Source organism: Rhinatrema bivittatum, chromosome 3, assembly GCF_901001135.1.
Source record: "Rhinatrema bivittatum chromosome 3, aRhiBiv1.1, whole genome shotgun sequence".
NCBI lineage: Eukaryota > Metazoa > Chordata > Amphibia > Gymnophiona > Rhinatrematidae > Rhinatrema > Rhinatrema bivittatum.
In genome coordinates, this window is record NC_042617.1 from 318,655,442 (window position 1) to 318,671,568 (window position 16,127).

Sequence of the window (16,127 nt, forward strand, 5' to 3'; positions counted from 1 at the left end):
AACTGGAGTTTCACCACTACCAGCCCACGTTCTCCACAGGCTGAGCCCTTGGCTGCTGGGGCCGGCTGGACTTAGGCATGGGCCTCTGGGTGGTGAAGAATCTGACGTAGAGGAAAAAGGCCAGCAAGGAGAAGACAATCCGTTCAGATCGGGGTCAGGGCAGGCAGCAGATAGCAAGATTGAGAGGAGGTCCGAGGTCAGCCAAGAATCCAACGACAACAAAATCAGGAGGCGAGCCAAGGTTTAGAGCTGGCCAAATGCAACACAAATCTGCAGTCTGAGAGAAATTAAAAAAAAAAAAAAAAAGTAATGAGAGAGAACTTATCGGAAGAGCTGCTCCCTGAGGTGTTAGGCACCTTCGTGGGCCATCCCTCAGGTGCAGCTGGGCGAGCAGGGGGTTGGTGATCCCTGTCTGGTCTCTGCCTGCTGCATCTGGAGGGAGTGATAGCCAGGGGACTGGCTCCCTCGCTCCTTCCATGGTTTCCTCCCTGGTTCTTCGTCCAGATTCAGGGAAGTATACCTTTTAGTGAGGTTTTTTTCTCTTGAAAGGGAGCTGTACCTTTAATTTGTAAAGAAAAAAAAAAAGAGGTCTAGTCTTGCCGGCAAGGTGGGAGGCTTCAGCGGTAGCACCGTGGAGAGTGAGATTTTCAGGCCCCCGTCAGCCCCGGCATCTGGAGCAGTTTGAAGAGGGTGGATCATGCCGGCGGCAGAATTCCTGCAATCACACATCTCAGTGGGCCTCATTAACCATACAGTGCTGCAATTGGGCCACATACGCACAGAAAATGGCGCCAGCTTTTCTCCACGGGGCATCCTGTAAGGAGTGCAGCTCATGGTGCGGCTGGCTTAATTCATCCGCAATGTGTTCAGACTGTACCTCGGGGGGGAGGGAACCTCCTCTGAGCCACACAAAAACGTTTCTAGCTCAGCGGGACCTGCTGCACAGGTCCCTGGGGGATTGGAGATGCAGCTATTGTAATTGAGGCTCGCAGTAGGAAGCAAGTGGCTTCCAGGACACCTAGAGGCCCCCACCCCCCATCTCTGATGGTTCAAGCAGCAGATAATCAGTAACAGGTGGGAGAGTCTCATGGCAGCATACAGGCCGAGGATTCTGCTGAGATGGAAGACTTCTCAGCAGATTTTGTTCTGCTCCTTCACAAGGCCTATTTGTCAAGGAAGGGGGCAGGGAGGAAGCAATCCTGGACCAGCAGCCGTGAAGATGGCCCCAGTGGGGGGGGGAGGGGGTTCTGGAGGCTTGGGGTCTGAGGTCTTGGTCAGACGTCTGGGTCTGGGGTGTGCTGCAATTCAGGATGAGGACCAGTCTGATGACCTACAGGAGGATCCAGCAAATGTTCTGGAGGACAGTGGTTCTGTGGATGGTAGTCCACAAGGGGATCCAGATGCTAATCCTGATGCTAATCCAGACACTGACAAAGATGCCCAGGATCCAGATGAAGTGCTGGTGGTGGAAGGAGATAACCTTAGGGTTGTCCAATTGTTCAGGAAGGAGGAGGTGTGGCCTCTTATTCTGCAAGTCCTGGAGGAGTTAGGAATTAAGGTTGCCCAAGAGGAGTTGGATAATGAAGAGGTGCACCCAGTTCTATATGGACTGCATGGCCTTCCTAGGGCTTTTCCGGTGCCCAAAAAGGTGAAGAAGTTGGTGAATCGGGAGTGGAATTCTCCTGAGGTGGGCCTCAAGGTCGGTAAGGCAATGACTAAGTTATATCCACTAATGGAGGAGACCACAGACCTGTTGATGATTCCTAAAGTGGATGCTTCGGTCTTGGATGTGATCAAGAAGATGACTATTCCAGTGGTGCGGTTGGCCGTACTGAGGGATGCCAGGACCGCAAACTGGAGATTCAGTTAAAATGGATGTTTGAGATCTCCGCCTTGAATGGTAGTCTCATGCAGAGAGCCTGTTTATGCTGGGTACAGAAGGATCAGAAGAAGGATTCCTCCCAGGCATCCAATTCAAGGCAGTCGGCCTGGTTGGAAGCTGGGGTAGCCTACATGGTGGACACGCTGTATGATCTGGAGCATACGTCAGCTAGGAGTATGGTCTCAGTGTTAATGGCATGTCGAATTTTGTGGTTGCGAAACTGGTCAGCAGATATGTGGTCCAAGACTCAGCTCTGAAATCTTCCCTTTATGGGGAAGCTGCTGTTCAGTGAAGATCTTGATAAGCCAATGAAGCAGCTGGGGGAATCGAAAGGAAACAGGTTGCCGGAGGATAAGAAGAGTAGTAAGAAGAATTTTCCTCCTCATCCCCGTTTTTGGGATACGAGGAGGTTTCGTTCTGGCAAGAGTGCCTCAGGCTCTAACAAAAGCAGATCTCAGGAAGGCAGACCCTCTAGGGACTCTCCGGTCAGGGGACTGGAGGAGGAGAGTCCTCGCAATGAGGCCAGGGGGTCCACACATTCGTAGAGGCTGTAGTGGGGGGGACATTTTTCTGTTTGTACGGGGAGTGGACCAAGATCACATCAGACCAATGAGTCCTTGAGGTGGTAAAGGACAGTAACACTTTAGACTTTTCGAACCCAGTCAGAGAAGCTTTCTGGAGTCTTATTGCTCATCTCAAAGCAAGCAAGAGGTGGTTTGGGACACGCTTCTTCGGCTGCAAAGGCTGGATGCTATTGTTCCATGGGCTAGGTACTTGATTTATTTCATGGTTCCCAAGAAGGAAGGCTCATTTTGGCCTATTCTGTATCTTCAGAAGGTCATTCTATTGTTGCAGGTTCTGCGCTTTCATATGGAAACATTGCGGATGGTGACAGCAGCAGTCCGCTGGGGAGAGTTTCTGGCTTCATTAGACCTGGCAGAAGCCTACCTACATATCCCTATATGAGCAGAACATCAGAAGCTTCTGAGGTTCATGGTATTAGGGCAGCACTTACAGTTCTGGCTTCTCCCTTTTGGGCTGGCAACAACCCGAAAGGTAATGGTGGTGGTGGTGGCGGATCTCAGAAGGAAGGGGATTCTAGTCCATCCTTACCTGGACGACTGGCTCATTCGAGCAAAGTCTGAGGAAGAAGGCTGTCAGTCGGTTCAACGGGTCATGGAAATGTTGCAATCACTGGGTTGGGTTATAAACCTGACAGAGAGCCATCTAGTGCCCATCCAGTCCTTGGAATACCTGGGTGTGTGATTTGACACCTGGATTGGCCAGGTGTTCCTGACTTCAGACAGTATTGTGATGTTGCAGGCACAAGTAACTCATCTATTACGTCTTGCAGTGTCCAGAGTCTGGGATTATTTACAGGTGTGGGCTCCATTGTATCCACACTATATTTGGTGCTGTGGGTGTTTGCTCTTATGCGTCCTCTACAGAGGGTGCTTTTATCCTGCTGGGATTCATTGTCAGAGGAGTATCATCTTCCCTTAACTCTACAGGAGGAATCCAGATCCAGTCTCTCATGGTGGCTGTCTCACCACAATTTGGAAAAGGGAGTGGACCTGGAGATTCCAGACTGGGTGGTGGTGACCACCAATGCCAGCCTCAAAGGTTGAGGAGTAATCTGTCAGGGGAGGATGGCGCAAGATTGGTGGGCACCAGTAGAAGTGGTCTGGTCTATCAATCACCTGGAAACGAGAGTGGTGCACAGAGTGTTGCTGTCGTTCCTTCCTCTGTTTCGTGAGGCAGATGGTGAGGATCTTCTCAGGCCATGCAACAACAGTGGCATACATCAATCTTCAGGGAGTGGCGAAGAGTCATGTGGTAGCCCAGAAGGCTCAGGAGCTGTTTGCCTAGGTGGAGCTTCATATGGAAGGAATAACAGCATTGCATGTTGCAGGAGTCAACAATGTGCAGGCAGACTACCTTAGCAGACAACAGCTAGTCTCGGGGAAACGAGAGTTATCCTCAGAGACCTTTGACCTCATAGGGCAACCCGCTGTTGGATCTAATGGTGTCGCGCAACAATGCCAAGGTGGCTTGGTTCTTCAGTTGCATGCGAGAGTGGGTATGAATGCTCTAGCTCTGCCTTGGCCGAAAGGGATCCTGTTCTATGTGTTTCCTCCCTGGCCTCTAATAGGGCACGTCCTGTATCAAATAGAGTGTCTCCTAGGAAGAGTGATTCTGGTGGCTCCGAGGTGGCCACACCATCCATGGTTCACAGAACTGGATCATCTCACAGTAGACAGCCCTCTCAGGTTGGCTCATTTTCAAGGGTTGCTTCGACAAGGACCCATCTTTTTGGATCGGGCAGATCACTTTTGTCTCATAGCTTGGCTTTTGAGAGGCAGCACTTGCAGCTGGAAGGATATTCTGAGCTGGTTATTGCCACCTTGCTGCAAGCTAGGAGGCCTGCTACTTCCCTAGCATATTCCAGGGTTTTTAAGCCTGGTGCTTGGAGGAAGATCTGGATTTGTTGCAGGTGGACCTCCCTCATATCTTAGCCTTTTTGCAATGGTGGTTGTCAAAGGACTTGGCCTATAATTCACTTTGGGCTCAGGTAGCAGCCTTGGGTTGCTTTAGAGGTAAGTTGCGGGAGAGATTTTTGGCTTCTCATCTGGATGTCATTCGCTTTCTGAAGGAGGTCAAGCATTTGCAGCCTCCATTATGGAAATTATGTGCGGAATGGAATCTTAGCTTGGTCCGTCGAGTGCTGTGTGGTCCTCCTTTTGAGTCTCTCTGGGGGGGCATCGGTGAAGGATCTCACTTTGAAGATGGTGTTTTTGGTGGTAATTTGTTTGGCCAGACGGATTTCAGAGCTTCAGGCTCTGTCATGTAGAGATCCTTTCTTGAGGATTGCAGATGATGGTGTTACACTGGTTACAGTTCCCTCCTTTTTACCAAAGGTAATTTCCTCTTTCCTTGTGAACCAGATGGTGGAGCTTCCCGCTTTTCCGAATTGGTCACGGGAAATGCTGCCGGTGAGAGAACTTAATTTGTTAGATGTTCATCGGATTCTGTTGTGGTATCTTAAGATCACAAACAGTTTTTGTTACTCAGATCATCTCTTTGTTCTGTTCAGTGGTTTGAAGAAAGTATGTCAGGCATCTAAAGCCATGATCTCTCATTGGTTAAAGGAGACAATTTTTTCTGCCTATCTTTGTAAAGGCTATGTGCGCCCAGTAGGGTTGCGAGCACATTCTACTGGGGCACAAGCAGCTTTCTGGGTGGAGTATCAGTTGGTGTTGCCTCAGGAGATCTGTAGAGCTACAACATGGTCTACGTGTTACACTTTCACCAGACATTACCGACTGGATGTTTGGGCGCTGGAGGATGCAGCATTTGGTGAAAGTGTCTTGAGAGCAGGTCTTTCGGGATCCTGCCCAGAGTAAGGGAGCTTTGGTACATCCCACTTGTCTGGATTAACCTGGGGTATGATCAGGAAAGGAAAATTGGTTCTTACCTGCTAATTTTCATTTCTGGAATACCTCAGATCAGTCCAGAGGCCCATCCCCTTAGTTCCAAAAGACTGTTGTAGCTGCAATTACAATTGAATTCAGAGTTTCTGCATGTATATATGTTAAACTGAGAGAGCTAGTCGGTTGTCAGTTCCTTTTTTCGGGTGTGAAGGCTCCAGTTCAGGGGGCGCCAACCCTGGGTTCTCTGTTTGCTCTAAAAGGGAAAATTTGATTGAGTTGGGGAATTTTTTCCTCTACATTGGTTTGAGTACAGGTCAATAGTGAGGGACTGCAGGTGGCACTCTCTGGTATGTAGCAGTGCCTGAAAAATGTATATTCTCTGCCTTCATTTGCTGGTAGGGGTGCAAAACCCACTTGTCTGGACTGATCTGTAGTATTCCAGGAACGAAAATTAGCAGATAAGAACCAATTTTCCTATCCTGGATATGTTGGTGGGATGTAGTAAGATATTTATTTAGTGCCAAAACCTTTTGATGGAATAGTGTTTAACACGTTTGGAGAAAAAGATTTGTAATTCAGTGGTAAGAGGTTCAGTTTCTGGTAGTGCTGCTTCACTGGGCTGAATCGGGAGGGACAGTGCTAACCAGAAAGAGATCATTTAACAGAGCATCATAGGTTCGCCCACTGAGAAAGCGGCAGCCGTATGCAGGATCTTTTTCAGCTTTACAAAAAGGCAGTTCTAATGAAGATCTGCCTAGCTTGACTCCCTTTGCTGTGTTTTTGCACTTCTCCACTTCTCCTTTGGTATTTACCCAAGGAGGAAGTGCAATAGTTAACTCTGACCCTGGAGTAGCTTATGGCCGAGCTCAGGCACTCACCAGGAAATCATATAGCTTTCCTAGAGTGTAGCCAGGTGGACTCAGGACCATTTGGGTTATGATCCCCTGCCAGCAGATGGAGACAGAATCAGGTTTCAAAGCTGACATCACCCTAGATACATCCCTGCAGTGACTGCAGCCCTTCAGTATTTCTCTGTCTCCAGGAGATGGTGGACGTGCCTCTCCCTATAGAGATTGCTGCACTTTTTGGAAGGAGAAATTTTACATTTACATTGGAGAAAAAATTGAGCCTCGCTCTCCTGTGGTGATACCTAAAGGTCCCTCTCCTAGTTGAGAATTCCTGAGGCGATTTCCGAGATCCTTCAGAGGCGTACCTTGGGCTAGTAGCCGGTTCCCAGCGAGGACTTTGCTGCTTAAGCTGCTGAAAGGCAGCAGATGCAGGCAGCCGGAGATGATCTCTGTACTCAGCCAGTAAGCTGAGCCCAGGTAAGTAAAAAAAAAAAAAAAAAGAGAAGATTTACCTCCCGATTCAGAGATGTTTGGAGGGATTTCAGTAAGACTTCCTCCGGTCTCCTTGCTCGGTGCGCCGTACCAATGTCGTTTCCAATCCCATTAGGGTAAGGGGAAGTGAGCTTCCAAGTGGGTTTAGTGGCCCCCTGGTGGGCTAGGCCCTGCTTTAGGCTTGGTCAGCATACCATGTGGTAGGCCACAGTGGTGGCATCTTGCACGCATCTTTGTGCATGTTGTATTGCCCTCCATAGAAAGTAGGTAAGCGCAGTGCATCAGCTCTGCACACATGCTGCATGCATAAACATGCACACATACATACGTGCACAGCCTACTAAGTGCAGAATACAGGTAAAGCTAGGCACAAGGGCTGTGTGTGCACCTCACAGCGTCCCGCCTAGGTGCCCAAAATCTGTGTGCATAAAATTTTAAGTACGAGCCAACAGAACACACAGTTACCGTCGCCAATGGCTCCGGCAGCCAAGAAACATAAGCGCTTTTCTCTGTGCACTGCTTATCATATTAGGGCTTTGCAGTCTGACCTGGATTCCAACGTATGTAGGCACTGTGAAGAAGCTCAGGGAAAGTTGGCCTTCCTGGACTTTGCTAAGCCCAACTCCTCCCATTCAGAGGATGGGTCAGCCACAGCCTTAACTGGAAGTATCCCAGATCTGAGTAACCCTGTGACTGGGTCATCCATGGGAGAGGGAAATTTAGTAGCACCTACACAAGTACTTCCTGGGCTAGGCATGGACTTGGCTGCCTTCTCTTGGGTGGAATTTTTCCAGGCCTTCAAGCCTTGATACAGACACACTAGCCCCTGTCCGGACAGAACCTCAGCTGGTAAGCCTTCCCTCTCCTAGTCCTATTGGCAGACCTCAAGGCATGCCTCACCTCACCAAGGGAATCCCTGGCAGGGACTGGACAGCACGGATGAAGAGGAAGATACAGATTCCTTGGAAGATGGGGAAATCCCCCCTGGTTTAGAACCATATTGGACCATGTTACATTTTTTCCATAGAGACGAATTGCCGGCCCTGGTTTCTCAGACCCTGAAGATGCTGGGAGTTCCTGGGGCGGACTGTATGACAGAACCAAAGAAGAATCCCATTCTGATTTCCCTACGGAAAGCCTCTTGCTACTTTCCAGTACTAGAAGCCATCCAGGAATTGATTGACAGGGAATGGGATGCCCCAGAAGCAAGTTTTAAAGGGGGACGAGCGTTAGAAGTCTATACCCACTGGATCTGGCAATGAGAGAACATTTGCATTTCCCTAAAGTAGATGTGCTGGTCTGTGCTGTCTCTAAGTGAACAACCATCCCAGTGGAGGGAGGAGTGGCCCTAAAGGATGCGCATTCTAGACGGATGGAGTCCATCCTTAAAAAGGCCTTTGACACAGTAGCAATGACCTTACAGATTGCTTTTTGTTGTGCCCTGGTAGCTCGTTTATGCCTCCACCTCTCTCAGGACGTAGATGACTTGGGGGTGAATTCCAGAGCGATTATGGAACCCAACGCCACCTTTTTAGCTGACACAGGCTTGGATCTAGTCTGTACTTCAGTCAGAGGAGTGGCCTCAGTGGTGGTGACCAGAAGACAGCTAAGGCTGCAGAATTGGTTGGCAGACACAACCTCCAAAGCAAATCTTACAAAGATGCCCTTTAAAGGATCACTCCTTTTCAGAAGCGAATTAGAAAAGCTGGCCAGTAAATGGGGCAAATCTCCAGTTCCCTGGCTACCAGAAGATAAGAGAAAGCAGTTACAGTGCCCCTCGCCTATGAGGGGTCAATCCAGGGGCTCCCAACGCTTTCACCCCAAAGAAACTAGACAATGCAGAGGTCTCAGCACTTTGGGAGGTCTCAGTACTTTCATAGTCGACAGCCCAAGAGAGCAGCAGGCTCAGGTTCAGGTTCATCCCAAACCCTCCAATGAAATTTTGCTGACCCACCTTCAGAACATGAGGATAGGGGCCTGCCCCTCTTGTACCAGTGGTGGGTCAAGATCACTTCAGACAAATGGGTACTGGAAGTCATACAAGAAGCATATTTGCTGGAATTTAACAGCACTCCTCAGGACATATTCATGATGTCTCCTTGCACACTCCCAGTACAAGAAGCAGGCAGTGGAGACTACCCTGTTAAGGCCCCTCAGGATGAGGTCTATAATCCCAGTACCTGCGCACAAGGAAAATGCAGGGCGGTATTCCATTTCATCGTACCCATCGGAAGGTTTCTTTTGTGCCATCCTGAACCTCAAGAGCGTTAACCGACATCTACGAGTAAATTGTTTCCACATGAAACCCTATTCTCCGTGATAATGGCCGCACAATTGGGAGAGTTCTTAACCTCCCTGGACCTATCCAAACCTATCCAAACCTTAACCTCCCTGGACCTATTCCAAACTGTCAAGAACACCAATGTTTCCTAAGCTTTGCGGTACCGGCTCACCATTATCAGTTCCGGGCACTGCCCTTTGGCCTAGCCACTGCCCCCTGAACATTTTCCAAGATTATGGTGGTTGTAGTGGCAGCATTGAGAAAAGATGGAATCCTGGTGCACTTGGACGACTGGTTGATCCGGGCCAAGCTGCAGGAACTCAGCTGGGTCATAAACCTGGACAAAAGCAGTCTCAAGCCCTCCCAGTCCTTGGAATATCTGGGAGTCTGATTCAACACCAAGCAGGGCAAGGTCTTGCTTCCAACCATGCAGATAAGGAAATTGATATCCCAAGTGCGTCAGCTGATGAGCATGATACGCCCAATCGTGTGGAGCTATCTCGAAGTTCTCGGGTTGATGGCAGCAACCCTGGAAGTAGTGCCGTGGGCGAGAGCACACATGTGACCATCACTACTATCACATTGGAACCCGCAGTCTCAAAACTATTCGATTCGCCTCCACTTACCAATGGGAGTAAGCTCTCGGCTTCAGTGGTGGCTGCAGGAAGCTTATCTGAGCAGGGGTATACCCCTGTCCTCCCTGAATTGGCTGGTCCTCACAACAGATGTGAGCCTCCGGGGCTGGGGATTTCACTGTCAGGAACTGATGGCCCAGGGACGTTGGACTGAAGAAGAGGCCCTCTGGAACATTAACTACCTGGAAGCCTGGGCAGTCAGATTGGCCTGTCTACAATTCAGCCACAGACTGCAGGGTCAAGCGGACCGCTTAATGTCAGACAACTGTTGGGTTCGTGGACCCTTGGGCCGGTCGGAACCAAAAGGTGTACCGCTGGGTGAGGTGGCAGCGGTGGTCCCGTCCGGGAGGCAGCAAGGACGGAGTTTGTGGATGGCCGGAGGAAGACCCTAGGAAGCCCTATGCGACCAAGGGCTTTGGCAAGGAAGAATGCAACGGTGGAACTGGCACAGTGGTGAGAAGGTCTTCGCCCTGGAAGCCGATCCTCCCCCGAGAGGAGCTCATAGGAGTTCGGCCACTGGGACTTAGGAGATTCACCCTGGAAGCCGGAGTCCCCCCAGGAGGAGCCCGTAGGGACCCGGCCGCTGGGACTTAGGAGGGCCCGTGGGGGCTGAGTCAGACGGAGTCCAAGGTCGAGTGCCAGAGGGTCGTCGCTCACCAGTCCAGAGTCGTGTACCAGAGGATCATCGCTTGCCAGTCCAGAATCAGAAACCAAGGGATCACCGTAAGCCGAACCGGGGTCAGAAGCCAGAGAATCGTCGTAAGCCAGTCCGGGGTCAGAAGCCAGAGAAACACCGTAAGCCAGTCCGGGATCAGGAACCAGAGAAACACCGTAAGCCAGTCCGGGATCAGTAACCAATGGAGACCGAGACGACACAGGAACGCAGCAACTGGAGACAGGAAAAACCTGGGAACCTCGTTGCAAGGCAAAGTGCTTCTGGACTGCAGGGCTTAAATAGCCCTGCAGCGTCTGACGTCATCCCCAGGGAGGAACTGGCTTTTCCCGCGCTGGGCCCTTTAAGAGCAGGGCAGGAACGTGCGCGCGCGCCTAGGGGGGTGGAGCCAGCCGCGGGGAACGCCGGCAGAGCAAAGGAGGCTGAAGCGCGGTGCCTGAGGGCCCTGCAGGCCCGGGAGAGGTGACTACGCGCCGGGGACGCTGCGGCCAGGATCCCTGCAGCCCCGGGGACCGGGAAACAGAACCGGGACCGCGGCGGGGTGAGTGCCGATCCCGGGGCCGTCCCGGGATCGCAACAGTAACACAATGATGGTAGCCTATATCAACTGCCAGGAACCAAGAGCCAGCAAGTGTCAAAGGAGATAAATCTCCTTATGAAATGGGCAGAAATACATCTTCAGATGATCTCAGCCTCCCACATTGCAGGAAAAGATGTCAGAGCAGACTTTCTAAGCAGGGAGTGTCTGGATCCAGGAGAGTGAGCGTTGTCGACCAAAGCCTTTCAACTGATAGTAGATCGCTGGGGTCTCCCATCCATTGACCTGCTGACCGCATCCCACAATGCAAAAGTTCCCTAATTCTTCAGTCGCAGAAGAGATCAGTGGTCCCTGGTGTTCGGTACTCTCATTCAGACCTGGCAGGAAGAAGAGTTGCTATATGCCTTTCCTCCATGGCTCCTGCTGGGCAGGGTCATTTACAGAATCGAGCACCACAGGGGTTTATGCCTACTAATAGCTCCAGATTGGCCCAGGCATCCGTGGTATGTGGACATGAGGAGACTCCTGGTGGAGAACCCCTGTGCCTCCCATCGCACATAGCCTGCTTCAACAGGGACCAGTCCTTCATAAGGATGTTACTCGATTCTGTCTTATGGTCTGGCCCTTGAGAGGACTTCCCTGATATTCTGCGGCAGTAATTGCCACCTTACTCCACGCTCTGAAGTTTTCTATGCCCCTAGTGTATGTGCGGGTCTGGAGAGTATTTGAGGCCTGGTGCGAAGAATGCTGTGTCCCCCCTCGGGCAGTCAAAATCCCATTAATTCTGGAATTTTTGCAGTACTGATTGAATAAAGGTTTGACGCTTAACTCCTTGAAGGTCCAAGTAGTGACTCTCTCCTGTTTCAGGGGTGAGGTGAACGGGACCTGCCTGTCGGCTCATCCAGATGTGGCCCGTTTTCTGAAAGGGGTGAAGCACCTCCAGCCACCCCTTCAAGTGGCCAGTTTCCTTGTGGAATCTTAATCTAGTGTTGGAATTTTTGGCAGGACCCTCCTTTCAGCCACTGCACAGTCTTTCCTTGCATTTAGTAACACTGAAAACAGTGTTCCTGGTGGCTATATGCTTGGCATGTTGCATCTCTGAACTGCAGCCACTGTCGTGTTGGGAACCATTCCTCCGGATGACTTCAGTAGTCTTGGAGTTTCATTTGAATCAGTCCATTTCATTGCCACCCCTAGATAAGCACAAGGATGTGGAAGAATACCGTCTCCTCCGTCATTTGAATGTCAGTAGACTTTTGGTGTGGTATCTGGAAGTTTCAGAAAGGGTCAAAAGAATGGACCACCTGTTTGTCCTTCACGGTGAAAGGAAGAAGGGCGAACATGCTTCATGGGCTACCATAGCTTGCTGGATTAAGGAGGTGGTCACAGGAGCCTATGCTGAGGCAGGAAAGCTCAGGTTAAAGCTCATTCCACTACGGCTCAGGCAGTCTCATGGGCGGAAGCTAGACTGCTGTCTCCTGTTGATATCTGCTGAGCAGTGATGTGGTCCTCCTTGCACACCTTCTCCAGGTTCTATCACCTGGATGTACAAGCCCGAGAGGACACAGCCTTTGCAAGGGACCACGGCAGCCTCCTGCCCCAATTAGGAGTAGCTTTTGTACATCCCATTGGTCTTGAGTCCATCTTTCTACATGGTAGGAAATGGAGAAATTACTTACCTGATAATTTTGTTTTCCTTAGTGTAGACAGATGGGCTCAGCATCCCGCCCATGGCTGCCTAAGAACTGTGCCAAAGATTTGCCCATGGAGTGGATATTGATTCCAAGAGATTACGGATAAGCCGTCATCCAGTCCCTAGATCAGGGCATCTATATTCTTACTGGGGTTTAGTGTTTGGTTGAGTACAATTAACGGTTATCTGTTTTTAATCAAGTTTTTTCAATAGTATGTCTATAGAGGCTTTTGAAGAGAATACTGAAGGGCTGAGATCACTGCAGTTGTATATCTAGGGTGACATTAGCTTTGAAACATGACTCTGACTCCATCTGCTGGCAGGAGAGCATAACCCATTGGTCCTGAGTCCATCTGTCTACACTAAGGAAAACGAAGTAATCAGATAAGTAATTTCTTCATTAGCTGGGGTACCGGGGCAGGCTCATACCTGGAGACTTCTATGATTTCACTTGGCTCCTTTATTCCTTACACAGGGTGGGACGGCATGGAAAGGTGCTCCTGACTGTGCCAAGTCCAAGCAGCACAGCAGAAGAAAAGTTCATTAAAAAGGGGGAAGTGCCCGGCAACGACTCCTTACTGGACTTGGACCCAGAGGACTCAGTTTTCTATGTGGGTGGAGTACCTGAGGATTTTCAGGTGCGTACCATGGCAACAGGTACCAGGACAGGTATGGCTGCCATCAAGCCATCTTTAACCTGTAGCCTCCAGGTTTTAATCATCCTTCTCTGGATTCTGGTTTGAGGGCTTCCAGTATCTCCCTACTGCTAGCATGGCACTTCTCTGCTCTGGCAGAGGTTGTTTCAACAGGGCATCACTGGTACAGAGTTCATGGTGGGTAGGAAATGCCTTTCTTCTAGGCACCACCTACTCCTGCCAGTTCCCATAGGGGCGGATTTTAAGAGCCCTGCTCGCGTAAATCCGCCCGGATTTACGCGAGCAGGGCCCTGCGCGCCAGTGCGCCTATGTTCAATAGGCCTACCGGCACGCGCAGAGCCCCGGGACTCGCATAAGTCCCGGGGTTTTCAGAGGGGGCGTGTCGGGGGCATGTCGGGGGCGGGGCCGAGCGGTGCGCCATTTTCGGGGCGGGACGTGGCGTTTCGGGGGCGGGCCCGGGGGCGTGGTTTTGGCCCGGGGCGGTCCGGGGGCGTGGCCGCGCCCTCCGGAACTGCCCCTGGGTTGCGTCTAGGCGCGCCAGCGGCCCGCTGGCGCACGGGGATTTACTTCTCCCTCTGGGAGGCGTAAATCCCCCAACAAATGTAGGGGGGGGGGTTAGGTAGAGGAAGGGAGGGGAAGGTGAGGGGAGGGCGTTAGCGAATTCCCTCTGAGGCCGCTCCGATTTCGGAGCGGCCTTGGAGGGAATGGAGGTAGGCTGCGCGGCTCGGCGCGCGCCGACTACACGGAATCGGTAGCCTTGCGCGCGCCGATCCAGGATTTTAGCGGCTACGCGCATATCTACTAAAATCCCACGTACTTTTGTTGGCGCCTGGAGCGCCAACAAAAGTACGCCAACACGCCATTTTTGAAAATCTACCCCATAGTCAATAATTTAGGGCAGGTACATGACAGGACCAGTGCAGAGTGGGAGTGAATGGGAGTAGTCCAGTCACTACTGATACAGCTCCTTCCCCCACTGTCACCATACAAAGACCTTCCACTTCAGACCTCTCCTCTTGCTGCCAATGCATCAGTCTGCCCCCTTCCTCTGGGAGCCGGCCCATGGGATCAGCCCCTTCTTCCTGCCTGGTGACCCAGCTCCTTTCTCCGGTGATCAACCTTCTGTCACTGGCCCAGCTGACCAAATGCAAAGAGGGGGGTATAATACCTTGACAGGAAACCAAACATATCTGCCATTAGTCTGGGAGTCTTATGGTACTTCTTGTATAAGTTAATTTACCAGGAAAAGTACTGGATGTAACTCTGGAAAACTATTCTTCCTTGTACCTGAAAGATATGTTTATTTAATTTGTTTATTTGATTTATATTCCACCTTTCAGCCATTTCAAAGTGGATTACTTTCAGGTACTGTGATAAGACAAATTGACAAACTAAATGTTATGGGAGTCTCTGTTTAGTGGACCCTTGGGCCGACCTGCTGGAGACTGGGAAAGGTGGTCAGTGTCTCTGAAGAATAGCAGGCCAGGAGGCAGATGTTCAGGCAGGACGTAGATGCTCTTCACCCTGGAAGCTGGTACTCCCCCGAGAGGAGCCCGTAAGAGCCCAACCGCTGGGACTTAGGTGGCTTCACCCTTGGAAGCCGAAGCCCCCCCGGGAGGAGCCCGTCGGGGCCCAGTCGCTGGGACTTAAGCGGGTTGTGGATCAGGACAGGTAACTGGAACCAGACTAGGACAGTAGCAATACTGTAACTGGGCTCGGGTTCTGGAACCAGGCAAGAACTGTAGGAAGACTCGGGTACTGGAACCAGGCAAGAACTGTAGCAGGATTCGGGTACTGGACCCAAGCAGGTACTGTAGCAGGCAGGCAGGAACCAGGCAGGTACTGTAGCAGGAACGGAGCGATGAAACCAAGCGAGTCACTCCGGGGCACAGTGCAACAGGAAACCGGGAGGCTAACCCTTTGCAAGGCAAAGACTGGATGGCCGTGGCCGGCTTATCAAGGCCGCGGCGTCTGATGTCAGGAGTTGGGCGAAGTCACCACTAGCGGGAAACAGCCTAGAAAAGCGCCCAAGTGGCGCGCGCGTGCACTTAGGAGCCGGGCGTCCATGGGAGACCTCACAGCGGCGCAGCCCCAGTGGGGATGCCACCAAACAGGCCGCAAACCAGGCCTCAGGAAGCGGGAGCAGGTCCGGGAGCTCAGAGGTAAGGGCCTGGCCGCAGTGCTCGCGGCCAGAACCACAACACTAAAGAGTTGCAAATCGCCAGGACCAGATGGTATCCATCAAAGGAAAAAGAGGCAATAGTACCACAATAGTATCACAATGAACAAGCAGAGTGGTACAAACAAACAAATATCCTACAAAACGGCCACTATTTCTACTACAAAATATTTCTATAGCGCTACACGACATACATAGTGCTGTACAAACATTAAAAAAAAAAAAAAAGCTCAATAGTGCTTGTGATCTAATAAGACAAAAATGCAGGACAAGAGACTTGGGGCACTGTAGATATGGTTTTTGCTTTTAACAATATTTATTTATTTATTTTTTATTTATGAATTTCAATTATAATTACAAGAATATTCTTGTTATTCACAATTTACAGAACAAATTTATACAATATTTGAAATCTCGAACAAACAAATTACCATTGAACCTAGAAATAATATTTGTTCTGACTTAAATATAAGGTAAATTTAAGAGACTCCTCTCTAGGAAAAAATTGAACAAATACAATTAGGCACCTATCTAATAATATTCAGAAAAAGTGTTTAGGATACCCCTATATTCATACTTTAACTGGTTACCTATAGACCAAGAAGATTTCTAAGCTGGTCTGGTTCCAAAAAGGAGTAATCTTTCTCCCCAAGTTTGACAATACACCTACAAGGGTATTTTAAGAGGAAAAAACCTCCCTTATCCACCACATCCTTTCTTAAAGCTAGGAATTCCCTTCTGCGTAATTGAGTTGTTCTAATTAAATCAGGGAACATCCAAATTTCTTGCCCATAAAAGGTACTCAATCTATTACGGAAA

At 50.3% G+C, this 16,127-nt stretch overlaps 1 protein-coding gene across 3 annotated transcripts in view; it reads left to right on the top strand.

The window, feature by feature from the left end:
- LAMA4 (laminin subunit alpha 4) overlaps positions 1 to 16,127 on the top strand; it is a 222,748-nt gene that overhangs the window by 144,210 nt on the left and 62,411 nt on the right. For all 3 annotated transcript variants that reach the window (XM_029595241.1, XM_029595243.1, XM_029595242.1), the window contains exon 23: positions 12,949 to 13,111. In XM_029595241.1, the coding sequence (XP_029451101.1) occupies positions 12,949 to 13,111 (163 nt within the window). The remainder of the gene's footprint in view (positions 1 to 12,948; positions 13,112 to 16,127) is intronic.